This window comes from Oncorhynchus mykiss, chromosome 7 (genome assembly GCF_013265735.2).
Source record: "Oncorhynchus mykiss isolate Arlee chromosome 7, USDA_OmykA_1.1, whole genome shotgun sequence".
NCBI classification, from domain to species: domain Eukaryota; kingdom Metazoa; phylum Chordata; class Actinopteri; order Salmoniformes; family Salmonidae; genus Oncorhynchus; species Oncorhynchus mykiss.
In genome coordinates, this window is record NC_048571.1 from 64,871,046 (window position 1) to 64,898,971 (window position 27,926).

Consider the following 27,926-nt stretch of genomic DNA (forward strand, 5'->3'; position numbering starts at 1 on the left):
CCATTTGGGGTACAGACTGACTATTTAGTGAAACAACCCCTAAGGCGTCTGATTATGTGTTTCGGCATTAGATTGTTGTAGGTAGTTTACCTCCAGCAGGGAGTAAGGGGAATTCTTCATTAGAAAGGTTTTGGCAGCACTCTCCTTCCAGGCCTGCACGTCAGAGACCAGGGCCTCCAGTCGAGCCAGAGGGTCCAGCCAGACAGGGATGGTCTTGGCCCGGGACACCAGGTCAGTCAGGGTATCCAGCACAGGGATACGGCCTCCCAGCTACACACAAACACACACTTATAAGCAGTCTGGCTTTTTTCCCCTTTCCCAACTTTTATTTTCAGTCTGGCATACCAGAAGCAGTTATATAAAAAAGATACCAATATAGGACAGGTCTATATTCAGAGATGTCCCAATTACTTGGGTTAATAAATTAGAATGTTAGGCTATATTCCCTTCCTGGTGCACTACATGTGACCAGGGCTCTGTTCAAAAGTAGTGCACTACATAGGGAGTAGGGTGCCACTTGGGACACACCCTGAGAGCCTCCTACCTGCAGGGTGTCTGCTTCCTGAAGCCAGTCTTTAGCCTGGTCCACCGTGTCCTTCAGCAGCAGACAGTTGGGCAGATAAGCAGGGATACTAGCCACCTCCTGCAGAGCTGCCTCAAGAGTTTCCACACAGTGACAGGGCCTGGACAAAATACAAGCTAGGCTTAAAAACACAAGTGGACTCAGTACTGCTTTTATCTTTAGTGTCAAGTTCTGTCAACACCTTTCACAACATCCCACAGTTCATATGGCTCTAGTGGTCACTTGTTACTTCAAATCAAATGTTATTGGTCACATACACATGGTTAGCAGATGTTATTGCGAGTGTAGTGAAGTGCTTGTGCTTCTAGTTCTGACAGTGCAGCAGTATCTAACAGGTAACATTAACAATTCCACAACAAAACCTAATACACACAATCTAGTAAAGGAATGAGAATATATAAATATAAAATATATGGATGCGCAGTGACAGAGCAGCTAAGATCCAATATATAGTGAGAATAGATAGTGAAGGATACAGTATATACATATGAAATCCGTAATGCGAGATATGTAAACATTCTTATTAAAGTGAAGAGTGTTCCATTTAAAAAATATATATATTTTACCTTTATTTAACTAGGCAAGTCAGTTAAAAACAAATTCTTATTTTCAATGACGGCATAGTGGGTTAACTGCCTGTTCAGGGGCAGAACGCCAGATTTGTACCTTGTCAGCTTGGGGATTTGAACTTGCAACCTTTCGGTTACTAGTCTAACGCGCTAACCACTAGGCTACCCTGCCGCCCCAACTTGCACTTGCATTTATTAATGTGTCCTATGATTACAAGTCTGTAGGTAGGCCTCCTCTGTGCTAGTGGTGGCTGTTTAAAAATCTGAATGCCTTGAGCGAGAATATGTTTTTCAATCTCACTTTAGCACTATGAGGAGTTACATTTCAGCCTGTCTGAAGAGAACGAACCGAACCAATAGAATAAACCACCTCTGATGCAATGTTGCTTATGGACAGTGGAATTAGTGCTCTGTACATAACTTCTCTATTTCAAAAAGTTCAGAGTTCTCAAATAAGACCTTATAGTCTAAGATGTCTCAATACAGGCGACCGCCACAGTTTACCCTAATAGCAATGGGAGCCAGCTCTGCAACTAGAGCCTGTGTATAAACTGTTGTGTGAGCCAGCTGAGCAGAGCATTGTCCCAACCCACTGATATAGTTAATCCATCAGTGAGCAGCTTTCATCTCCAAATGCAAACCTTGCACTTTTCACTCTCTGCTGGCTGAACTTCTAAGCAGCTTTTCGCAAGGTAGGTGTCAGTGCTACATATTTACTATGAACTATGTCAGTGTGCTTTATTTTGTTTTACATCATTCTATTTTAAACATCTTGTTTTGTGCATCTCGTAACCATTTCCTATGGCTTTACTATTAACGTTTTTGTATTACTCAAGTTAGGAAAGGAGTTGACCTGAGACATGGCTGTAGACCATTACTACAGCTAGGATGAAACTACTGAACCAAGGGTTTTTCCTGTACATCGTTTCATGTAGGATAGAACCGGTCAACTTGCATATTCAACTACAGTACTGTCTAAGGCACTCTCCTCCTCCCTTCTCTCACCTGGTCTCCATCAGGCTGAGAGCCCGCTCCTCCCAGTGCTCAGACATTGTAAGCAGCTCCTGCAGGCGCGCCATGGCTCTCTCCACCAAGGCATGCGAGGCCAGACCCACCCCCTGGTCTATCAGCCTCCGCATGGTGTCCAGACAGAGGCTGTGGGGCTGGCTGCTGGCCCCCTGAACCACCTCCAGCCAGCGCGCCTGCTCCAGCCTCTCCCTGAGCAGGCTTAGCTGGGGCAGCTCCACATCCAGGCTCAGGCTCACGTCCAGCAGGCTCTGCAGCTCCGCTGGGCTGGGGGCCTCGTCACAGAGGAGCCTCTCGCTGCGCAGGTGGAAGTCATCCACGCGGGTAAGCAGGTCCTGGGGGAAATACAAACAAGTAAAAGGGTCAATCAAAGGGTCAATCAATGAACACTGTTTTGTTCAGTGTTATCCTGAAAGATCACTGTGGCTGTACGTAGGCTTTTGCCACAGACTCCCAGCCTAGTGCATCATCAACTAATCAAGAATGTGCTGAGCGGAGTAAGGTGTGATAGCGAAGAGAGGAACACAGGAATTGTCACTGATGGTAGTGGATATATTCTGGCCCTATAGTTGTACCTTGAGTAAGGGGGCCTGGCGGATGCTGCAGGGCAGCTTGTGCAGCTGCCTGACAAACGACCTGAGCTCCTCCACCGTCAACAGGTTCTGGCTCTGGGACTTCCCTCCACCTGAACGATACCTGACAACAACACACTAAAGATCAGAGACACAGCTAGCCTACAGAGCACAAAAGCTGAAATTATTTTCACTAGGGCACATTATTGCTTTGCGCATTAGTTAGGACTATTTGGCTAACCATGTGGCTAGCAATACCAAATTTAGAAGTGGTAAAGAATTTCAACTTTAGAAAGTATCCAGCAGTTATATCTCACTGGTCATCCCCAAAGCCAACAGCTCCTTTGGCCACCTTTCCTTCCAGTTCTCTCCTGCCAATGACTGGAACGAATTGAAAAAAATCACTGATGTTGGGAGACTTCGATCTCCCTCACTGACTTTAAGCATCAGCTGTCAGAACAGCTTACCGATCACTGCAGCTGTACACAGCCCATCTGTAAATAGCCCATACAACTACCTACCTCATCCCCATATTGTTTTTATTTACTTTGTTTTTGCTCTTTTACACACCAGTATTTCTACTTGCACATCATATGCACAAATTGTAATTACTTCGCTACTATGGCCTATTTATTGCCTTGCCTCCTTACTCCATTTGCACACACTGTGTATAGATTGTTCTATTGTGTTAAATCAAATCAAATTGTATTTGTCACATACACATGGTTAGCAGATGTTAATGCGAGTGTAGCGAAATGCTTGTGCTTCTAGTTCCGACAATGCAGTAATAACCAACAAGTAATCTAACTAACAATTCCAAAACTACTGTCTTATACACAGTGTAAGGGGATAAAGAATATGTACATAAGGATATATGAATGAGTGATGGTACAGAGCAGCATAGGCAGGATACAGTAGATGGTATCGAGTACAGTTTATACATGAGGTGAGTATGTAAACAAAGTGGCATAGTTAAAGTGGCTAGTGATACATGTATTACATAAGGATGCAGTCGATGATAGAGTACAGTATATACGTATGCATATGAGATGAATAATGTAGGATAAGTAACATTATATAAGGTAGCATTGTTTAAAGTGGCTAGTGATATATTTACATAATTTCCCATCAATTCCCATTATTAAAGTGGCTGGGGGTTGAGTCAGTGTCAGTGTCAGTGTGTTGGCAGCAGCCACTCAATGTTAGTGGTGGCTGTTTAACAGTCTGATGGCCTTGAGATAGCGGTTTTTCAGTCTCTCGGTCCCAGCTTTGATGCACCTGTACTGACCTCGCCTACTGGATGATAGCGGGGTGAACAGGCAGTGGCTCGGGTGGTTGATGTCCTTGATGATCTTTATGGCCTTCCTGTAACATTGGGTGGTGTAGGTGTCCTGGAGGGCAGGTAGTTTGCCCCCGGTGATGCGTTGTGCAGACCTCACTACCCTCTGGAGAGCCTTACGGTTGTGGGCGGAGCAGTTGCCGTACCAGGCGATGATACAGCCCGCCAGGATGCTCTCGATTGTGCATCTGTAGAAGTTTGTGAGTGCTTTTGGTGACAAACCGAATTTCTTCAGCCTCCTGAGGTTCTTCTTCACGATGCTGTCTGTGTGAGTGGACCAATTCAGTTTGTCTGTGATGTGTATGCCGAGGAACTTAAAACTTGCTACCCTCTCCACTACTGTTCCATCGATGTGGATAGGGGGGTGTTCCCTCTGCTGTTTCCTGAAGTCCACAATCATCTCCTTAGTTTTGTTGACGTTGAGTGTGAGGTTATTTTCCTGACACCACACTCCGAGGGCCCTCACCTCCTCCCTGTAGGCCGTCTCGTCGTTGTTGGTAATCAAGCCTACCACTGTTGTGTCGTCCGCAAACTTGATGATTGAGTTGGAGGCGTGTGTGGCCACGCAGTCGTGGGTGAACAGGGAGTACAGGAGAGGGCTCAGAACGCACCCTTGTGGGGCCCCAATGTTGAGGATCAGCGGGGTGGAGATGTTGTTGCCTACCCTCACCACCTGGGGGCGGCCCGTCAGGAAGTCCAGTACCCAGTTGCACAGGGCGGGGTCGAGACCCAGGGTCTCGAGCTTGATGACGAGCTTGGAGGGTACTATGGTGTTGAATGCCGAGCTGTAGTCGATGAACAGCATTCTCACATAGGTATTCATCTTGTCCAGATGGGTTAGGGCAGTGTGGTTGAGATTGCATCGTCTGTGGACGTATTTGGGCGGTAAGCAAATTGGAGTGGGTCTAGGGTGTCGGGTAGGGTGGAGGTGATATGGTCCTTGACTAGTCTCTCAAAGCACTTCATGACGACGGAAGTAGTCGTTTAGCTCAGTTACCTTAGCTTTATTGGGAACAGGAACAATGGTGGCCCTCTTGAAGCATGTGGGAACAGCAGACTGGTATAGGGATTGATTGAATATGTCCGTAAACACACCGGCCAGCTGGTCTGCGCATGCTCTGAGGGCGCGGCTGGGGATGCCGTCTGGGCCTGCAGCCTTGCGAGGGTTAACACGTTTAAATTTCTTACTCACCTCGGCTGCAGTGAAGGAGAGTCCGCATGTTTTCGTTGCAGGCCGTGTCAGTGGCACTGTATTGTCCTCAAAGCGGGCAAAAAAGTTATTTAGTCTGCCTGGGAGCAGGACATCCTGGTCTGTGACGGGGCTGGATTTCTTCTTGAGGTCCGTGATTGACTGTAGACCCTGCCACATGCCTCTTGTGTCTGAGCCGTTGAATTGAGATTCTACTTTGTCTCTGTACTGACGCTTAGCTTGTTTGATAGCCTTGCGGAGGGAATAGCTGCACTGTTTGTATTCGGTCATGTTACCAGTCACCTTGCCCTGATTAAAAGCAGTGGTTCACGCTTTCAGTTTCACGCGAATGCTGCCATCAATCCACGGTTTCTGGTTAGGGAATGTTTTAATCGTTGCTATGGGAACGACATCTTCAACGCACGTTCTAATGAACTCGCACACCGAATCAGCGTATTCGTCAATATTGTTATCTGACGCAATACGAAACATGTCCCAGTCCACGTGATGGAAGCAGTCTTGGAGTGTGGAGTCAGCTTGGTCGGACCAGTGTTGGACAGACCTCAGCGTGGGAGCCTCTTGTTTTAGTTTCTGTCTGTAGGCAGGGATCAACAAAATGGAGTCGTGGTCAACTTTTCCGAAAGGAGGGCGGGGCAGGGCCTTATATGTGTCGCGGAAGTTAGAGTAACAATGATCCAAGGTTTTTCCACCCCTGGTTGCGCAATCGATATGCTGATAAAATTTAGTGAGTCATGTTTTCAGATTAGCTTTGTTAAAATCCCCAGCTACAATGAATGCAGCCTCCGGATAAATGGATTCCAGTTTGCAAAGAGTCAAATAAAGTTCGTTCAGAGCCATCGATGTGTCTGCTTGGGGGGGGGGATATATACGGCTGTGATTATAATCGAAGAGAATTCTCTTGGTAGATAATGCGGTCTACATTTGATTGTGAGGAATTCTAAATCAGGTGAACAGAAGGATTTGAGTTCCTGTATGTTTCTTTCATCACACCATGTCTCGTTAGCCATAAGGCAGACGCCCCCGCCCCTCTTCTTACCAGAAAGATGTTTGTTTCTGTCGGCGCGATGCGTGAAGAAACCAGCTGGCTGTACTGACTCCGATAGCGTGTCTCGAGTGAGCCATGTTTCCGTGAAGCAAAGAACGTTACAGTCTCTGATGTCCCTCTGGAATGCTACCCTTGCTCGGATTTCATCAACCTTGTTGTCAAGAGACTGGACATTGGCGAGAAGAATGCTAGGGAGTGGTGCACGATGTGCCCGTCTCCGGAGTCTGACCAGAAGACCGCCTCGTTTCCCTCTTTTTCTGAGTCGTTTTTTTGGGTCGCTGCATGGGATCCATTCCGTTGTCCTGGGTGAAAGGCAGAACACAGGATCCGCGTCGCGAAAAACATATTCTTGGTTGTACTGATGGTGAGTTGACGCTGATCTTATATTCAGTAGTTCTTCTCGACTGTATGTAATGAAACCTAAGATGACCTGGTGTACTAATGTAAGAAATAACACGTAAAAAAACAACAACAACAACTGCATAGTTTCCTAGGAACGCGAAGCGAGGCGGCCATCTCTGTCGGCGCCGGAAGTACAGTATTGACTGTACTTTTGTTTATTCCATGTGTAACTGTTTGTGTCACACTGCTTTGCTTTATATCTTGGCCAGGTCGCAGTTGTAAATGAAAACTTGTTCTCAACTTGCCTACCTGTTTAAATAAAAGTGAATAAAAACATAAATAATTGAAATTGTGTGTGTAGCACACCTGGTCTGCCTTTTCCCATTGAGCAGTTGCTGGGCCACCACGGCACACTTCTCAGCATCCAGGGTAACAGCACAGAGCTGCCGTAGGAGGTCACTCTGAGGGAACTGCTTCACCTCCGCATCCTCCACCAGTGACCTCAGCACCTCCAAGCCTGAACACAAACAAACAGTGCTTCAGAACACTGCTTTAGACACAGTCAATGCATCCAAAGAATCATGGTCCAATGATCAAGTGAACTGTATTATTAGCAAAGGGTAGAAAATACTCTATTCTATTCTGGTATTGTGTGTTTAATTAGACAAAGGCAACATATCTGGGTGAAGAGAAGTAAAAAACATTCCATAACACATTTGAGAACATCCTGTTCACTTGGGGTTATGCAAATAACACAAACTTATTGTTGCTTATGTTATGACCAATTTCAATTCCATTGACGCTTGAACCCAAAGAGTTATCCTACTTAGGATTAGTACTTACTGCTTTTCTTGTCTTGTTTCGCCTCCAGTATGTTAGTGACATGCGAGACCCAGCCTGTGTAGGACTCGGCACGCAGAGTGACTGCTTCCATCATGGGGTAGAGCTCAGCCATGGTAAACCTGAAGCTGTAGACACACAACCAGGTAAACACAGGTCTGTAATGTTTCTGAAGACTGGAATCTTGGCTGAGTAACAGCTGTCACAACTGTTTCTTTTCTGGTCAGGTGACAGGTGTTTGTTTTTCATCAGAAGGTTCTAGAAGGCCTTTAGACATTTCAATGCTGCGTACTCTGAATTTGACCCTTTAAGTTGATAGAAGTTCTTAAATGGGCATTTCAATTAAACTTCAAAACAAGTGTTATAATTCGTGCATTGGATCTGTAAAACTAATGGCAATATTAACATGAGCTTCTGTTGATTGCCCGTTTCTGTACAATGTGGGATGTACGTAATGAGGGATGAAAGTAAACATTTTAATGTGGGCATTTAGCACGAACTTAGCTGTTGATAGACCTACTTGAGTGTGAGGTTGTTGGGGGGGCAGGAGCAGAGGTCTTGGGCGTGGTGCAGACACACCAGCTGGCCAGGGATACAGGGACAGGTGAGGGCAGACAGGTAGCAGGTGGTCCTGCACCTGGAACACTGGCGCTCCTCGTCTGGCAGCAGGTCGTACTCCACCTGCTGGGACTGCTGCACACCCTGGGGACACAGAGAGGAGTAGTGTCATAAACACACCCACAGATTAGTAGTGTCACAGATCACACAGACACCCACACCAGTAGTGTCATACTAGGAGAAACATGGATGACACAGGGACAGACACTATTGGAGCAAAGTTAACTGTGGCCATTTGCTTCTCTAATGATGTTGTCCAATTACAACTAAGATGCTTTGAATGGCATGTCTTTGAACAGGGGCACAGTATTGGTCAATTTGAAACCAGAAGGAAAAAAAACATTGATATTCAAAAATCAGATGAAAGTGTGCCAGCATGAGAGGCCTCTCACCATCTTGCTGACTTTGTCCCTCAGCTTGTCCTCCTCCTGGAGCATGACGGCCATGTCCTTCTGCACGGCCGAGGCCAGGGCCACGTCCATGGTGTCTGCCTTGGACGCCATCTTGCAGACCATCTCGTCGTGGGAGAAGACACAGTACCTGTCCAGCTGTCGGTAGTGGTCCACACACATGCGGCCCATGGGCATCTGAAATGACAGAGCACAAGGCTTTGGGTTGAAACTGTACTATTCATTTAACACTATCGAGCTGAGCTGTATACAGTGCTGGTTACATCAGTAATACCCTAACTTGATCCAAAGAGCTACAAGGTATGCAGCCTCTTGTTCAAGCCCAGCATTAACACATCTGACTGAGCAAATGTGTTGTTCATCCAGACCATGATAAACCTGTACATCATGTAGCTCTGCAGGACCAGGTGTAATGACCACTGCTCAATAGAAACACCTTCCAGTTATTCAATTATTAGCTTCTGTATGCTATTGAGGGACTTCAAGTCATCATACCCAGTCCATGGTGCAGAAGTTGACAGCCTCAGCAAAGTTGAAGCCCTGGTTAAATCCACTGTGGTAGGCTCTAGGGAAAGTGATGACAAACTCGCCAGCGCACTGATTGGTGCGATAGATCTAGAGAAGAGCGGGTATGAAGTTATGGTAAAACTATAACTATACTCACAGCGTGTGTGTGTGTGTGTGGGGGCGCGTTTGGTACTTACGGGAACACCGTGGTTCATGAGTGTGTTGGGGTTCATGATGGTGACCAGCTGGTGCAGGAGGTCAGGCTGAGACTCGAACAGCTCGGGGGCCAGTTTCTTCATCACCCCCTCCAGCTTCTCCGCAGCATACCCCGGAGCGCCGTACCACGTCTTGGGCTCTCCCCTGAGGACATATGCCAGTTTGTCATAAACACTGACTGTTGTCACTCCTTGACCCAGAAAATATAAAAAACTAAATTGGCCTATATCGAATCTCCCATTCCTCTCAAAAACGTTAGAAAAAGCTGTTGCACAGCAACTCACTGCCTTCCTGAAGACAAACAATGTATACGAAACGCTTCAGTCTGGTTTTAGACCCCATCATAGCACTGAGACTGCACTTGTGAAGGTGGTAAATTACCTTTTAATGGCAAGGCTCTGCATCGGTCCTCCTAAACCTTAGTGCTGCTTTTCATACCATCGATCACCACATTCTTTTGGAGAGATTGGAAACCCAAATTGGTCTACACGGACAAGTTCTGGCCTGGTTTAGATCTTATCTGTCGGAAAGATATCCGTTTGTCTCTGTAGATGGTTGTCCTCTGACAAATCAACTGTAAATTTCAGTGTTCCTCTAGGTTCTGTTTTAGGACCACTATTGGTTACAATATACATTCTACCTCTTGGTGATGTCATTCGGAAACACAATGTTCACTTTCACTGCTATGCAGATGCACCAAAATTGCCTTTGCTGGAAGCCTGTGTTTCAGACATAAGGAAGTGGATGGCTGCAAATGTTCTACTTTTAAACTCGGACCAAACAGAGATGCTTGTTCTAGGTCCCAAGAAACAAAGATCTTCTGTTGAATCTGACAATTCATCTTGATAGTTGTACAGTCATCTCAAATAAAACTGTGAAGGACCCTGATCTCCCATTTGACGAACATATCAAGACTGTTTCAAGGACAGCTTTTCCTCATCTACATAACATTGCAAAAATCAGAAACTTTGTCCAAATTGATGCATAAAAATTATTCCATGCTTTTGTCACTTCTAGGTTAGACTACTGCAATGGTCTACTTTCCGGATAAAGCACTAAATAAACTTCAGTTAGTGCTAAACACGGCTGCTAGAATCTTGACTAGTACCAAAACATTTGATCATATTACTCCAGTGCTAGCCTCTCTACACTAGCTTCCTGTTAAGGCAAGAGGTGATTTCAAGGTTTTACTGCTAACCTACAATGCATTACATGGGCTTGCTCCTACCCATCTTTCCGATTTGGTCCTGCCGTACATACCTACACGTACACTATGGTCACAAGACGCAGGCCTCCTAACTGTCCCTAGAATTTCTAAGCAAACAACTGGAGGCAGGGTTTTCTCCTATAGAGCTCAATTTTTATGGAATGGTCTGCCTACCCATTCTCAGCTTTTAAGTCTTTATTGAAGACTCATCTCTTCAGTGGGTCCTATGATTGAGTGTAGTCTGGCCCAGGAGTGTGAAGGTGAACGGAAAGGCACTGGAGCAACGAACCACCCTTGCCGTCTCTGCCTGGCCAGTTCCCCTCTCTCCACTGGGATTCTCTGCCTCTAACCCTATTACAGGGGCTGATTCACTGGCTTACTGGTGCTCTTCTAAGCCATCCCTATGAGGGGTGCGTCACTTGAGTGGGTTGAGTCACTGACGTGATCTTCTTGTCTGTGTTGGCGACCCCCCCCCCCCCCCCCCTTGGGTTGTGCCGTGGCAGAGATCTTTGTGGGCTATACTTGGCCTTGTCTCAGGATGGATAGTTGGTTGTTGATACCCCTCTAGTGTTGTGGGGGCTGTGCTTTGGCAAAGTGGGTGGGGTTATATCCTTCCTGTTTGGCCCTGTCCGGGGGTATTGTCGGACGGGGCCAGAGTGTCTCCCGACCCCTCCTATCTCAGCCTCCAGTATTTATGCTGCAATAGTTTGTGTCAGGGGGCTAGGGTCAGTCTGTTATATCTGGAGTATTTCTCCTGTCTTATCCGGTGTCCTGTGTGAATTTAAGTTATCTCGCTCCCTCTCTCTCCCTCTGAGGACCTGAGCCCTAGGACCATGCCTCAGGACTACCTGGCCTGATGACTCCTTGCTGTCCCCAGTTCACCTGGCTGCGCTGCTGCTCCAGTTTCAACTGTTCTGCCTGCGGCTATGGAACCCTGACCTGTTCACCGGACGTGCTACCTGTCCCAGACCTGCTGTTTTCAACTCTCTAGAGACTGCAGGAGCGGTAGAGATACTCTTAATGATCGGCTATGAAAAGCCAAATCAAATTTACTCCTGAGGTGCTGACCTGTTGCACCCTCGACAACCACTGTGATAATTATTATTTGACCCAGCGGGTCATTTATGAACACTTGAACATCTTGGCCACGTTCTGTTATAATCTCCACCCGGCACAGCCAGAAGAGGAATGGCCACCCCTCATAGCCTGGTTCCTCTCTAGGTTTCTTCCTAGGTTCTGGCCTTTCTAGGGAGTTTTTCCTAGCCACCGTGCTTCTACACATGCATTGCTTGTTGTTTGGGGTTTTAGGCTGGGTTTCTGTAGAGCACTTTGAGATATCAGCTGATGTAAGAAGCGCTTTATAAATACATTTGATTTGATCACTTTGAAGATTGAAGAGTATTCTTGTGTTTAATACCATGTCAACCAATAAACTAATAAACTAACTCCAATACTAAGCAAGCAATTGGGTTTGACAAGATTCCTCAAAATGAAAGAAGCAGAGGCCATTTGCTTTGACCTATACAGTGCATTATACCACGGGCCAGGAGATTTTTCTGGTCCAGTTACAAGGTCAGGTAAAACTCCAGTCCCATACTAGTGGCCTGTGGGGCAGCCTTTATGTACCAGTGCAGGTAGTTGATGGAGTAGCTCCAGTGGTCCTCAATGTGCCAGCAGAAGGAGGAGAAGCACATGCCCACATACAGCCAGGGTAACTTCATCCCACAGATGTCAGCCGTAACATGAGTCAGCACCGAGGAGTCTATCACGGGCATGTTGTTCAGGTTCCAGCCACTGCTCAGGTAATCCTATGGGTCAGAGACAAGTTAAGTACAAGTTAAGGCTCGACTCAACTGCGGGTGATATTGGCTAGGGCTTAATCTCCTGTAGAACTCCAATATCACCTTAAATATAAGCCACAAGTGCTTCCGCTGTCTCTAAGAGCATAGATGTATGGGGGTTTTGAGCTATAGAACTATTTGCGAGAGTTTTCCACAACAGTTCTCTTGGTCTGAAATGGTGTACTGTTGCCATGATGTTGTGGTACAGTCAACTTCAGAATCATCCCAATATCTAGCATATGTTAACTTGTAAGAGTAGAGCCTTTGTGTACCTCATCCTCAGGGGAGACATGGAATCGTCCACCCCTGATGGGGAAGCCGCTCCCAAACTCCTTGGAGGCAATGTCTGCGCCGTACTCCACAGTGACGTCCTCCTCAATGGTGCTGACCAGTCGCCAGAACTCCTTCTCCACCAGCTCTGTGGGCACCATCTGACAAACAGAGAGACAGAAAAACCATTACCTCAACTCATTTCAACTACAGGCGGAGTTTGGATGAGTTAAGTATAATACAGCTTATATCAGGTGGGGGTTAAGTAGGCACAATGACACTGGGAAAATACTTTGAAACCGTGGTTCCATCTTAAAACTTGTCTAATAGGAACATTTTCCTGTTTTGTCCCTGCTGAACATAACACTGATGAGGACAGTACATCTGCTGTCAAACTTACATGAACTGGCATGTTGAAATAGTCTGACTTGAAGGAGTCAGCCATGTCCCCAAAAGTGCGTAGAGAGTAGTCCCTGCCAGCCTGCTCGAAGCCAAAGGCTACCTGGGGTTTGCCACACTCCTGTAGGGAAGACAAGGATGAGAAGCACTAATGTAGCTAATATCAACATGAAGTTATACTTGCCGAACACCAATAGGAGTAGGATTCTACTGAGAAGCTCCGGTATATAAGAACCACAAAATAGAGGTTAAGCATGCTTTTGTTTAGCTTTAATAAGAGTTGACTGCTGCTTCTGTATTCAGCTTCCCCAGTGGATGGTGTGTGGAGTTTCCAGAGTGACAGTGTAGTACGGTAATTGGGGCTGGGGGAGAGCGGGAGCATGTCTGTCACCTGAGCCAGGCACTTGGGGCACCTCCAGTCTCCTTTGGGAACATCATGCAGGGGCGGGATCAGACAGAAGGTGTGGTAGCTGTCATCACAGCCATCGCACAGCAGCAGGCGGTCCTCTTCGCTACCGCTGCCACACACCAGACACATGTACTGATCCACCTGAGACAGACACACAAGACAATGAGGCTTCTTATCCACTAATCAGTAAAAATGGCACCCAGGTGGGTGGATGGGATGAGTTAACTAACCATTAAAATGTAAAGAACTCAATCATTTGTACTTTTGTGAGAGACCTGAATAAATGCTATCCATTAGGATTATTATCATAGTCATAATGAAGAGACAATTAGCCTTGATTAGCTCAGCATATAAATGTATTTTACTCACCGCGGGGTTGTTTTTTTTACTAAACACGCTTTCTTTGTCACTTGCTATTGGATCCTCGTGCTCAGTGAGTTCCAGTTTCACCTCAACAGGTTTCACTAGCACTGAAAGACATCACATGGTTAATGGAGGCCAGGGCATACAGTATGTATTCATATGAACACAACCCTGTTCTTATATAGATTTAAAATCTAATAATTATCTAAACTTAAATTAAACCAGAGAAACATTTTCATTTGTTCATAAAAAATATTATTTCACAAGACTTTGCCAAAGGACAGTGTTTACCAAGCTGTGGCTCTGGCTTGGCCACATAGGAACCCATCCTCCTCCTCAGGTTGGGCCGGTTCTCACAGTCCTCCGCTGTCTCAGTCTTCATACAGCCTCCCTGTCAGAGAGAGGGGAGAAAAGGGAGGGGTTCATGCCACGTGGACTACGACAGGAGATGAAGGAAAAGCAACATATTTTTCTCGAGGTCACCACTGCACACACACAGGCTCTTTTGGTCAATATCCAGAAACACACTCAAAGCTGCGAACCGCCGCTTGTCTGCATTGGTAAATTGTGCTACTGGACTTGTCACACAATAACCTGGATAAAGATGTCTTATTAGGTTCCCGGGAACTATTGTGGGTTAGAATTGTGACTTATGGGGAACCAGAGCCACTGACAGAGGTAGAACGTTTACTTATGGGGACCCTGGAAGAGGTTCACCTCAGCTCTCATGCGCTTGGCTCTGCGAGCGATGCTGCAAGTCTCCAGGGGCTGGACAGACTGGCGCTGGGGCAAGTCATGGGGGATGTAGTCCGTATCCTTGGTGTCATTGGTCAGGGTAGGCTTCTGTAGGGGAGACATGGGGGAGTGAGTGGGCATGTAGAACTCTAACACATTTTCACAGATATCAAACATGTTGTTTGAAAATAATGAGGCAAATGACAATCATTCTGTTGAATGACAAAAGAAAGTGCTTGCTTGCTCCTTGTCACTCCTACTATTATGCTGTGACAAATTCCATTTGCCAAGAACAAACTAGGCATCTATAAACAGAGGCAGGGCCATGTGGTTGTTTAGGTGCTTAGTTGTCTAACAGTTCCTTTGGGGGTTTGATTTCCAATCTTTCATTGTTGCCTTTGAACAAAATAATTGAAATAGTTGTTGAATACCATGGCTTGATAATAAATTCAACCTTCTAATTCAAACTTCAACTGTTGATACATGTTTTTGTCTTGCAAGATCAACACATGGGTCTCTGGTCTTTCTGTTGACACCACTCACATGACAAAGAGGAAGACAGGCAGCAACACTGAGGTGAGGTGGGGGTTGGGAACACTGACGCTCTGCTGTCTCTGGTGTATCAGGAGGACAGTGCAAGGGCAGCAGCCAGGCCAGAGACAGCTAGGCCTCTACACAGGGAGGGCGGGGCGAGAGGGAGGAGGGTGAAAGGGGAGGGGATCAGGGGAGGTCAACACCAGCAAGCTGAGAGAGAGGCATGCAGCACTGCGGAGAGAGGATGAGCTGCTGCTAACCACAAAGCCCAACCAGGGCCCCAAGGTACAATCAGAGAAGCTGCAAGAGACAACTGAGGCCTTCAATAAAATAAACACGGAAAGAGGAAAACGGTACTAAGTTCTACAAAAATAACCCAATCGGGAGGAGAGCTTGCTAAAAAAATGGTTGGCTTGATGCCAGTTTGTTGTCAGGATTCAAATCATGCTTTTTAAAAGTCCCAGGCTTCATCTGGCATATAACTCAATTTGTGTGCAAAACCCAGGCTCCTTCAACTCCTCGTTATACCAAGGAACAAAGCAGATCTACTGCAGTTAAGACCTACTGAATACATAATCGCTGGCCAAATATCAAACTTACAGAGTAGTGTGGAAAAGAGGCCATGTGAGTGCCAGTTCACTTCTGACGTGCCTTCTCTGCAGTAGTAGGACAGTTAATAATGAGATTGTCTGGTATTAGCTTAATTTAGTGTGATGCTCTACATACAGACACGGCAGGGAGTGACGAGTCACTTAATGCAGGAAATAATAACTGCCAAATATTTGTTCAGTTGACCCATTTATAAAGTTGACCCTGCTTCCATCTTGGAGCAGATATTTAATGGAAAATAAATTCTCTCAACAGCTAAAACACACACACACACACACACACACACATACATACATATACACATTCATACATACACACACACACACACACACACAAACACACCTGCCATTTCGCTATGGACAATGTCTACACCTTTGACGCAGCACAACCTCCTACACCATGCCCAAACCAGACGTCCGCATGTGCCATTGTCCCCCCACAACAAACAAGACCATGACACGCAGGTTGAAATATCAAAACAAACTCTGAACCAATTATATTCATTTGGGGACAGGTCAAAAAGCATTAAACATTTATGGCAATTTAGCTAGCTTGCAGTTGCTGGCTAATTTGTCATGGGATATAAACATTGAGTTATTTGACCTGAAATGTACAAGATCCTCTACTCTGACAATTAATCCACACATAAAACAGTCAACCGCATCGTTTCTAGACATCTCTCCTCCTTCCAGGCTTCTTATTTTTCTTTGGACTTTATATGGTGATTGGCAACTAACTTTCATAATAAGGTGCATTACCACAACTGACCTCAGTTCATCTTTCAATCACCCACGTGGATATATGTTCCTAAAAACCAATGAGAAGATGGGAGAGACAGGACCTGCAGCGTGTTCTGCATCACAAATTGAATCATCTATTTTTGCGCCTGGCAACACAGACGCTCGTTACCACGTGTGAGCAAAGTGGGTGCAACGATTGAATAACGTGTACATTTATTTTGAAGCACACGCGACATGACCGGTGTGTTCAGCATGTTAGTCCTCAACTCAAAATAAGAGCACATTAGTAAACAGCCCAGAGCAGAGTGCCATCTGCTGAGAGAGAGCGACCCATCTAACTCACCAGAAGGTTGGCTCCCGTCTGGAACAGGTTGTAGGGGTAGAGGATCCTCTCATAGTGAGAGCGCAGATGAGAGCCTATGGCCTTGCCTGGAGCAAAGCCCATCTTTAGGGCTATCTTAGACCAGCGTCTCTCTCTGCAAACCGCGTCAAATCCCCCATCATCATTCACCAACTGGGAAAGAAAGGATGCCAATCAATGACCTTTACTGTGAGAGTGTATACAAATGTGTAAACATAGCACAATAAGAAGCATATAGAGCTCCCATGAGTATAAGTGTACAATACAAACGCCCCCTGATTCATATCCAAGAAAAGCTGGCCAGTTTCCTGCATCCAGGGTGTGCCAGAAGTTGTAGCTACATACCTTGTTGAGTTGGTACAGGTCCAGATTCTTTCTTTCCACATGAGGGATTTTCAGGGTGCACCCTTGTAGCTCCCAGAACTTTGCGATTTGATCCAGGAAGTTGAGCTTGACTCTGGTTTGAGCCTACTCAACATCAACACAAGACATGGTACATTTTACACATCACCAACATAAAAGAAAAAAACTAAAAGCCATTGTTTCTACAATAATTCATCCCATGCTGTGCTACTTAAGTGCAGATGACAGGACATTAAGGTTAGGCGATATAGCGGGGTATTTTTTTAAATACCCACGGTATGATTTTAAATACCGTTGATACGAATGCTAGTTTACTAGATTTCGATATTTGTACTTTTAAATAAATACCCGTAGTCAAGTTGTGCACTAGGTTAAAGGATAAAGCAGATTGTGCTGTTCATTCCACATGCTACTTTTCATTATTACATTTACTGGTAGTTCCCCCAAAACAGCTGATTGAGCCCACTTGGATTTTTTTATTTAACCTTTATTTATACAGTTTCTCTCAGAGAGATAACATCTCTTGTCCAAGAGAAACCTGGTCCAATAGCAGCAGGGGGAACAACGTTTCAGACAAAACAACTTCAGACTAACACAGGATTAAACAAAACTATAAAACACACAGTACAACAATTACATATTACGTTAAAAAACACAAAAGTCTTGACTAAAAAACAGCTGACCTAAAGACAATTACACTCCATGATAAATATGTCGATCAAGTGTTTCAACTCCACCAACGAAACTAGATCATCAAATTTAAAAATTCCAGGACCACGGAGCTGAGTAACTAAAACTAATTCTAATTTTTGGTACTGTTCGAAGCAAATGAGAATGGGACCGTAATTGATATTTATTTACCGACCTGATTAAAAAAGAGAAAATGGCATTTTACCCAATATGGCCTTGTAAAAATCAGTGTATAAGGGGTGAGGTGAGTCACTCCTGCAGTGCAACTCTAGTGAGGTGATGAAGATACACTTGCATGAAATTCACTACTAATGTTCACAAGCTTCTTGAATCTTGGTAAAAGCAGAGACAATCCCCTCCTGGATTAAGATCCCTGCTGACTAATATTTGTTTTGTGTATGCTTAAACTGAGTAGCCTTTTGAGATACTTCACTTTATGAGCCGGGTTGTCTGTCCTTGCAATTTATGTTTGCCTGTGAGCATTAGAATTCAGTATGGGAATTCCTTAGTAGGTTAGCATTTCTTGGGGCGGGGTTTAACAACAAACAGTAATAGCATGCAGCACCGGTATAGCACAGGCACAGTATGAAGTTATGGCAATATGGATACCACCCAAACTTGTATCAAAAGGAGGGGTTAAAGAAGGTCTAGGTACCAGTGACCTTTGATTTGAGGTCATCAACTTTCTCTACAAGGCACACTTCAGGGGCCAGGGAGCACTCTGGCTTCAAAAGACACCCTGCTGCTGGGTGTTATAAGCCTGTTGAAGCCACTGTTCTACAAACAAATGTATCAATGTAGCCTTCTGAGTCACCTTAGCTAATTATTTAGGCTTAATCTGACTAAATGTGTTTATTTGTCCATTTTCTTTTATTTCTTTACCACTTAAAAGAGTAGGATAATAATGTGGATTGAGACGATGTACAAGAAAGGCCAAAACCCCCAAAATAACTTTCATTTTGAAAAAAGTAATCCACATATTCAAACTAAAAACTTGCTTACGTACATATTCAATCTCATAATAACGGTAACTAGATATACTACTATTAAAAAGCAGTACTGTATGGATAAACCAGTTTAGTAAAATAAACATACCTCCAATTCATTAAGTCTCTGGATCCGGGGAGTGAAGTGCAGTCTGTCCACATCACACGCAAACGGTGGCTGCCATTCCTGCAGGAGTAAACAACACCATCTTGTCAAACTGACTGAGGAGTCACTCACATTTTTCATAGCTCATCCTCCATTTTGAAGAATCATTATCAGTTGAGCCCCAGTCTATGCTGTATTTGAATACATGTTTATTTAAGTCATCTATACTGCACCGTTTAGAAACATTGTGACATGGCAGGCCATGTTCCATACATAAATGTAGGCTGTTCATCTTTAGTCTAAATCCATATTTGAGATCTCCTCTGTTACACTCTTCCTAATAAACACTTCGCTAAATGCCAATCAAACCTGAGTAAAATAGAGCAAAAGTCTTAGAACGCCTACTGATTCAAGGATGTTCTTTTTTACTATTTTCTACATTGAAAAAAAAAAAATTGTGAAGACAATCAAAACTATGAAAAAAACACAGAATCATGTAGTAAACAAAAATAATTGTTAAACAAATCATTTTATATATTTGAGAATCTTCAAATAGACACCCTTTGCCTTGATGACAGCTTTGCACACTCCTGGCATTCTCTCAACCATCTTCATGAGGTAGTCACCTGGAATGCATTTCAATTAATAACAGGTGTGCCTTCTTAAAAGTTAGTTTGTGGAATTTCTTTCCTTCTTAATGCTTTTGAGCCAATTAATTGGGAAATTAAGAACTTTGAAAGTTTCATCAAGTACAGTCGTGGCCAAAAGTTGAGAAACACACAAAAAATAAATTTTCAAAGTCTGCTGCCTCAGTTTGTATGATGGCAATTTCCATATACTCCAGAATGTTATGAAGAGTGATCAGATGAATTGCAATTAAATGCAAAGTCCCTCTTAGCCATGCAAATGAACTGAATCCCCCAAAAACATTTCCACTGCATTTCAGCCCTGCCACAAAAGAACCAGCTGACATGTCAGTGATTCCCTCGTTAACACAGGTGGGAATGTTGACGAGGTCAAGGCTAGAGATCACTCTGTTATGCGGATTGAGTTTGAATAACAGACTGGAAGCTTCAAAAGGAGGGTGGTGCTTGGAATCATTGTTCTTCCTCTGTCAACCATGGTTACCTGCAAGGAAACACGTGCCGTCATCATTGCTTTGCACGAAAAAGGGCTTTAGAAAAGGATATTGCTGCCAGTAAGATGGCACCTAAATCAACCATTTATCGGATCATCAAGAACTTCAAGGAGAGCGGTTCAATTGTTGTGAAGGCGGCTTCAGGGCGCCCAAGAAAGTCCAGCAAGCGCCAGGACTGTCTCCTAAAGCTGATTCAGCTGCGGGATCGGGGCACCACCACCACTTCTCTCCAGGAAAAACATCAGGGACAGACTGATATTCTGCAAAAGGTACAGGGATTGGACTGCTGAGGACTGGGGAAAAGTCATTTTCTCTGATGAATCCCCTTTCCGATTGTTTGGGGCATGCCTAAAATAGCTTTTCCCGGAGAAGACAAGGTGAGCGCTACCATCAGTCCTGTGTCATGCCAACAGTAAAGCATCCTAAAGCAGCAAACCCACAAATTCTGACAAACTCCAAGCATTGATTATGCAAGAATGGGCTGCCATCAATCAGGATGTGGCCCAGAAGTTAATTGAGATTGCAGGGGTCTTGAAAAATAAGGGTCAACACTGCAAATATTGACTATTTGCATCAACTTCATGTAATTGTCAATAAAAGACTGACACTTATGAAATGCTTGTAATTATACTTCAGTATTTCATAGTAACATTGACACATTTCTAAAGACACAATATGTGTCACTCAATACTTTTGGCCATGGCTATACAAATCACAAAAACCATTAAGCGCTATGATGAAACTGGCTCTCACGAGGAACTCCACAGGACAGGAAAACCCAGAGTCACCTCTGCTGCAGAGGATAAGTTTATTAGTTACCAGCCTCAAATTTCAGCCTAAATAAATGCTTCATAGTGCTCAAGTAACAGACACATCAACTGTTCAGAGGAGACTGCATGAATCATGCCTTCAAAGGTTGAATTGCTGCAAAGAAACCACTACTAAAGGACACCAATAGGAAGAAGAAACTTGCTTGGGCCAAGAAACGAGCAATGGACAATAAAACGGTGGAAATTTGTCCTTTCGTCTGTAGTCCAAACGCTGTGCCTTTGTGAGACGCAGTGTGGATAAACGGATGATCGGCACGTGCATTTCCCACCGTAAAACATGGAGGTGGTGTTATGGTGTGGGGGTGCTTTGCTGGTGACACTGTTGGATTTATTTTGAATTCAAGGAACACTTAACCAGCATGGCTACCACAGCATTCTGCAGCGATACACCATCCCATCTCGTTTGCGCTTAGTGGGACAATCAGTTTTCCAACAGGACAATGACCCAAAACCCACCTCCAGGCTGTGTAAGGGTTATTTTACCAAGAAGAGTGCTGGAGTGCGGCATCAGATGACCTTGCCGCCATAATTTTCCGACCTCAACCAAATTGAGATGATCTGGCATGAGTCGGGCCGCAGAGTGAAGGAAAAGCAGCCAACAAGTGCTCTGCATGTGGGAACTCCTTCAAGACTGTTGGAAAAGCATTCCAGGTGAAGCTAGTTGAGAGAATGCCAAGAGTGTGCAAAGCTATTAAGGCAAAGGTTGGCTATTTGAAGAAATGCATATTTTGATTTGTTTAACACGTTTTTGGTTACTACATGATTCCGTGTGTTATTTCATAGTTTTGATGTCTTCACTCTTATTCTACAATGTAGAAAGAGAGAGACTGTTTGACTGGAATCATCAGGAAAAACTGTGGTGCAGATAGAACATTAAGGTCACTACAGCCTCCTTATCTTTGGAGACTACACTGTCTCTGTGACCTTGCATGGCATCGGAGTGCCAGCATTCCTGTTTGAATGTGCATAATAACTCAGGAACACAGAAAAGTATAATTTTAAATAGAGGCTAGTGCTTGTGTAGCCTATCTCACAGCAATTTGGCAAATTCATCCCAAGTGACAAATAGGGCAAAACCCTTTTTGATCAAAAGTGGAAGAGTCCATCCTAAAACCCAAATACCTAAAGAAAAAGACCTAACTGACACCTCAGACTGAGAAGTGATCCAGCTGGGAATGTGGACGAGTCAGTCAAAGTGCAGTTATCAAAAAATGCTGGGGGGAAAAAAATATGGATCCCTGTGGCCGGGGAATTGATAAGACCACCATAAATTTGACCTCCATAGATTACCCTTTGACTCTGCACTCTTCGTCTGCAGTGCACGGCCCAGATGGGAGCATGGCTTATGAAACAACAGCTATGGCTGTATTTCCACCAGCCCCTTTGTAGAGTATTTGAGCAACGACAACAGACAGGCCCATTGCATAACCACTCCCATTCTGCACAAACAACTTCCATCCTCTGAACAGCTAGCCAAATTCAGCCATCATTAGACTACCTACAGTAGGCACAGCTCCAGAGTGATCTGGAGTGCATATTTTTATGTTAATCCAGTGTTGTATGAACACAACATTTCAGATTACACAATTGCTGCGCAAGATAGCCAATTGTAAATGTCTCAATTCAGCTTGTTGTTTTGAAGCCTTTGGACTGATTTCATGGCAATGCTAATATGGCAAAAATGTGCTAACTGTAACGATGTATTTGACAACAAGTGGTCATTGTGCAAATGCATTTCTGTTTTCAATATACATTGTTGACAACATGTAAGCTATATTTTGTATCCAATCTAAGCCAACCTGTTCTGTTATGCCCCATGGTTGCGCATACGTCATTTGTCGCTTAACAACCAACCCCTGTATATGTAACTTTTTTGGGCGACCGACCAAATTCAAATAGAATAATGAGTTATATATCTGTCTCTCATTGAAAGCAAGTCTATAATGCAGTAGATCTGTTCTATGTGCAGTATTTCTATGCTTCCGGGTCTTGAGTTCGAGTCTTTTACTTTCGGTTTTGTATAAGCTTCAAAACATCTGAAAATACAATATTTATGGTTATGGAAAATATATTTCACAGTGGTTTAGATGGTACAATGATTCCTTACACTATGCTTGTTGTGTTTCAAACAAATTAGGCAAACTATTCTAATTTTAGCACCCAGGAAATGGCAGAGTGATTTCTACATAGTGTATCTTCAAAAAAGGTCAAATGCAAACTTTCTCAATATCAAATAATTTCAGGGTGACAATTAGGTAGCTTACCATGATTGTTTTTAATTAAAAAATGGTCAAAAAGAAACAAAAATAATGATAATGTGAAAATAATGATAATGCCCTTTAAGTGTAAGAGCTGTTTGAGAAGACCGCATGACATTTCAGCCTGTTTTGGTGGGATGGAGTTTTGACCTGACTGGTGACATCACCAGGTGGTACATTAGTTGGTAGACCAATAAAGAGTTGCAAATCTCTCTGCCAATAACAGCTAAGACAGTCCAAGCAATATTCTTGATTGATATACAGTTCTTTACTAAGAAGCAATGTTCATGTTTGACCATTTTAATTGAACACACAGTAATTTGCTTAATTGTTACCCAGAAATTATTTGATATTGAAACAAAAATGTCTGTATTGGATTTAACACATTTTCCACCAGGCAGGTCAAAACTTCATCCCACCAAATTGGCTGAAATTTTAGGCTGTATTTTCAAACAGCTCTTTCACAAATGGGCATTATCATTTTCACAACATTATTCCAATCTCAGTGTGGAATTGTATGTAAAAAAAAAAACATGAAAATGCACTTTGACTGCACTGACTCTTTAATACCTAGGCTACTTTGAGGCATTTGTTTTGATAACCAATGTTCAGAGGCCAGCCCTTCAAGTAAACCATTTGGTTACCATTGGAAAAGCGGTACATATTTTCACAGATTAATTATACATTATCCTTAACAAAATTGTAATATTCTTTAATATAAATGTTACTACACTCCAATGAAAATCCACTTGGTACACAATCCAGTCGACACCAAACCACAAAGAAAACATGGAGGACATTAACAAGCTAGAAGAGTCTTCTCAGCAGGCCTACAACATACAGGCCTCTAAAATCAGCCCCACTCTCAGTTATGATCAAATAATCTAGGTTGTGTAGGCAAGAGGCAACAACATTTCAGTCAGCACAATAAGCTGTCCCTAATACCCTTGAGATTTAAGGGCGCTCGGTGCTCACCATTACCTAATGTGGTCAAATAAGCAATGGGTTGAAAGCTTGAAATGTCACAAGTAGTTCAAACCAATACAGAACCAGGAACCTTTCTCCCCCATGTTCAAGAAACAAGTAAACCCATGTATGAAAATTACAGCACTGTAGTCAACAATGCAGTTTCCTCACCAACTAATCGGTTTTCCTTTCCAACGAATCACACTCCATAAAGAGATCGTCATTGTGCACGTAGCTGTCACACGGAAATCCAGCATCAAAACATTGTGTTGTCAATACAAGTGAATATAAAATGCAATATGGTCTGATATTACACATATTTTACAATTTCACATTCTAAAATTGAATTGATAAGCTGGAAGGCATTAAAGTGACTTGGTGAATTGTCTTATTTCCGTATCATTTTACAATGAACAACTCCCGGGAAGAGAAAAGGTAACCAACCTTGTCACCCATCAATTTAACCAAAAGCCTCTAAAGATGCATTGTACTTGGGTTGAACGTTCTATGGAACATAAGCGATACTTTATAACTTTGTCGCGAGTCTGTCTGCACAGAGATCACTGGGCGTGTACTTGCACACCTACACAGAGGCACACACAACCTACGCTCGCATAGAAGCTGGCAATTCAATTCAAGCCGCAATCCGCCATGTTGAAAATATGTCTAAAAAGATAACTAAACGACCACAAATGTCATCAACAGTTAGAAAATGTTTTCACTCGGAGTTTGAAATTTTACCCTAATTAAAGACACTCACCTTCGGCGGTCGGACCTTGCAGATGCCAGTTTTCTCTGCAATAGGTCGTATTTTGTTGATATACGCAAATGGGTCGGCAAATTCCTCCCAAGTGGGCTCAAAAACAGGACACTCCGGTGGAGCAATGAACTCGTTTGGCCGAGATTGGGTCATCGTCGCATCTTCGTTCTAAATAGTGGAGAGTTACGATTCAAAGTATTTTAATTAAAGTTCAATGAAAGCTGTCCCCTTTGAAGAACTGCTCCCTTTAACTCCGTCAATTAAGAACATCACCACACACTCATTGAAGTCGCACTCGCATTATCTGGTCGGGGGACAGCACCTAGGCTGCTTCCGCTTCAGAAAGTAGATACCCTCACACACACGACAATGGCATACTAGCTACAAAACATAACATATTTGTTTGAATAAATAACTACACATGGAAGGTAAATTCATGGCATGCCATTTTTTCGGGGATTGGGGCTTGTCTAAAAACATGCACTAGCAACGAAACTAAATTGATTACTGTAAATAACAAACGGTCAGTAAACAAAACAAACACCCATGAAATCAAAATATGGTGTACACAACCTATCGTTTGAAATTCACAATTGGTCGAAGATAAATATTGAAGTGAAAATAATTGTCCTCTAGGCCTGTACAGTTTAAAATAAAACGAATAAATGTACCAAACAATATATAGATTCTTATTTATTCATCCTACAGTACTCAAAAGTATAGGCTACATTTGAGTTATGCATTCTAGTGGAAGTGAAACAGATGAGCGCATTCATACTAAAGCCTCGTGGTGACCGGGACTTGTTTTTTTTAAATGGACTCGATGGGCTCGATGATTGGGTGTAGTTCCTTGGATTCTGGAGTGAGGGAGGGTGCACAGAGAGGGGCCACCGACTTTACAAGTGATATGTAAAAATGACAAGCCATAGCCAATAGAGAATGTGTGTAAATTAGATAAAGTATTCCATCAGCTAAAAGGGGTCTTGAAATTGACTTTCAATTTCCCATGCAGTCAAGTCAATGAGGGTGAACTCCATTCTAGAACTAGAATGGAGAATTTACTAACAGGTCAAAAATCACAGGGATACATTTTATTTTACAGAGTTAATAACCGTTTGAAAGAGAATCAAAATGATGAGTCCATGATGAGCATGGACTGTGGAGATCTAATGGGGTCCTCTGGAGTTAGATGGCAATAGCTGAGGGCCAACATAGCGGTAGAGCAGCAGTCAAAGCCAATGTGGCATATCAACAGACATGACACTGTCACTTGAAGTGTATCAGCAACAAATGCATACAGCACACTCAACAAATACAACCACTCCCATTATTCAGAATGTGAAGGGTGTGCTATGCTGATAAGCACACTAATCATTCAAACAGTAGAAGTACAAATGGGCCACATTTGTAGAATCAGAGATAGTCTGATAATATTTCAAAAGTAGAAAGTAATATCAAGTAGGCCTATACAGGTAATACAATTCCAAAGGCTGTGGGGTTAACCTCAGACCAAAGCATAACACCTGAATATGGGTTAGTTACAGTATTAGATTGATTAACAGTTTTATAGACTGATAAGACATTTGTTCAGAGAACCACATCAATACCATTGTTGATCAGTAATAAACAAAGGAATTGAAGAACACTTGGCTTTGAAGAACTAAGGAGTCATCCAGCACCAGCCAGAGGGAAAGTGAAGGCCAGAAAGAATTAAAGGACAAGAGAGACCAATGCATGTTGCCCATGCGCAGTGGGTGACCGTCCTATCGCCTCTGACCACAGAACATTTTCCGCCATTTTCTGTTGACTTCTCTACATGTTGAATAGGCACTGTCCGTCGACACCCAACAAGTAATCTACTGCGCACGGCTGACGTTCGTGTTGGTCTGTCTTGTCCTTCAGTTCCAAATGTGTACACCCTCTTTAGTTTCCCAAGGTTCTTACAATGGGCCACACTAGGCATGATTGACTCTTTCCAATGCAACATAGAAGCTCTTTTTGTCATCCAGGCAGTGCCAGCCTATGGGTCCAATCTCACAGTCTGCACAAATGAGGTACTTGATTCTCCCCACATCCTTTGTGAAGCCCACATTCTCAAAAGTGTACATGTCGTCGACTAACCAGTGGGTAGTCAGTGTGTCCCCATCCACGGATCCCTCTGATTGGGTGATAGTGGTCTTCTTGCCCATTGAGGGCAGGAACAGCTGGTGGATATTGGGGAGGAAATAGAAGGCCAGATTCATCATGACAATGGCCACAAATATGAATAGATATACAGAAGTGATTTTCCACTCCCTGACATTGTTTAGTCACATCATGGCATAGCAAATTGCACATTGTATGCAAAATATAATTTTGAGCTGTAGTTTAGGTGGTGGTTAGACAGTGCACTGACTTGAAATAAAACAACTGATGAATGTCCATTCGGATAGAAAAAAATAGGTAAATTGTGAATAATATAACTCGTAATTTAAAGGGTCATTTGTCTTTAGGGGTTACTACTGTCTAAGGTAAACCTTACCTCCTTCTCCGTAAACACCGCCATCCCTGGGCAGAGGACCTTCGATCCACAACGTTGGCACAAAACTGACTTGATATTCTTTCCAACCCCCGACACCAGCGTAGACCGGTCGACGCATCCTTCAGAGGGAGAGCACTGTTCTTGGTTGTCCATGTTGAACGCAATTTATGTGACTATACTACACTTATAAAGCGAATGCTAAGGTGGTTAGCTATAGTCAAACCACTGCTCTATATATTTCTTTCAACTAATGTAACCAAGCTAGCTAAATTAATGTGAATTTTGAGGCGTCAATTCACCTCTGCTGTATAAGCTGATCAGAAAGAGTATACCTAAACTATTACCAAGCGGCTAGTGCAAGTAATGTAACTAGTAAAAGCACACGGCCATATCAACATTTTGTCCAAAAAAAAACGACCGAACAAGCGTTGCTGGAGTGTGCACCCGCTGAAACTTCCGTTCAGAGTCCACATCGCTCAATTATATCGTTCCTTCATCATATATGATGATTGATTGGTTTGATTTTAAAATAACTGCTGCTAGGTTGTTCTTTATCTACAATT

General features: G+C 43.6%; 2 protein-coding genes across 3 annotated transcripts in view; both read right to left on the bottom strand.

The window, feature by feature from the left end:
• LOC110528247 (lysine-specific demethylase 5B) overlaps positions 1-25,577 on the bottom strand; it is a 29,275-nt gene extending 3,698 nt beyond the window's left edge. The window contains exons 1-22 of one of the 2 annotated variants that reach the window (XM_021610141.2): positions 25,420-25,577; positions 24,843-25,010; positions 18,894-18,971; positions 17,091-17,213; positions 16,728-16,898; positions 14,484-14,609; positions 14,058-14,157; positions 13,773-13,873; positions 13,386-13,544; positions 12,996-13,115; positions 12,598-12,756; positions 12,111-12,292; positions 9,259-9,421; positions 9,050-9,169; positions 8,537-8,731; positions 8,047-8,228; positions 7,530-7,654; positions 7,053-7,203; positions 2,754-2,874; positions 2,158-2,513; positions 545-683; positions 91-270 (exon numbers count right to left, since the gene is read on the bottom strand). In XM_021610141.2, coding sequence (XP_021465816.2) covers positions 91-270; positions 545-683; positions 2,158-2,513; positions 2,754-2,874; positions 7,053-7,203; positions 7,530-7,654; positions 8,047-8,228; positions 8,537-8,731; positions 9,050-9,169; positions 9,259-9,421; positions 12,111-12,292; positions 12,598-12,756; positions 12,996-13,115; positions 13,386-13,544; positions 13,773-13,873; positions 14,058-14,157; positions 14,484-14,609; positions 16,728-16,898; positions 17,091-17,213; positions 18,894-18,971; positions 24,843-24,995 — 3,204 coding nt within the window. In that variant the 5' untranslated portion in view covers positions 24,996-25,010; positions 25,420-25,577. Of the gene's footprint in view, positions 1-90; positions 271-544; positions 684-2,157; positions 2,514-2,753; positions 2,875-7,052; positions 7,204-7,529; positions 7,655-8,046; positions 8,229-8,536; positions 8,732-9,049; positions 9,170-9,258; positions 9,422-12,110; positions 12,293-12,597; positions 12,757-12,995; positions 13,116-13,385; positions 13,545-13,772; positions 13,874-14,057; positions 14,158-14,483; positions 14,610-16,727; positions 16,899-17,090; positions 17,214-18,893; positions 18,972-24,842; positions 25,167-25,419 lie in introns of those variants that run through there. The other variant, XM_021610142.2, reaches the window with a different exon arrangement.
• Positions 25,523-27,811, bottom strand: LOC110528248 (guanine nucleotide exchange factor MSS4). Its single transcript, XM_021610143.2, has 2 exons — positions 27,364-27,811; positions 25,523-27,046 (listed from the first exon to the last, which is right to left on the bottom strand). The coding sequence occupies exons 1-2, from the start codon at positions 27,514-27,516 to the stop codon at positions 26,798-26,800; spliced, it is 402 nt and encodes a 133-aa protein (XP_021465818.2). The 5' UTR covers positions 27,517-27,811; the 3' UTR covers positions 25,523-26,797.
• Positions 27,812-27,926: the final 115 nt, after the last annotated feature.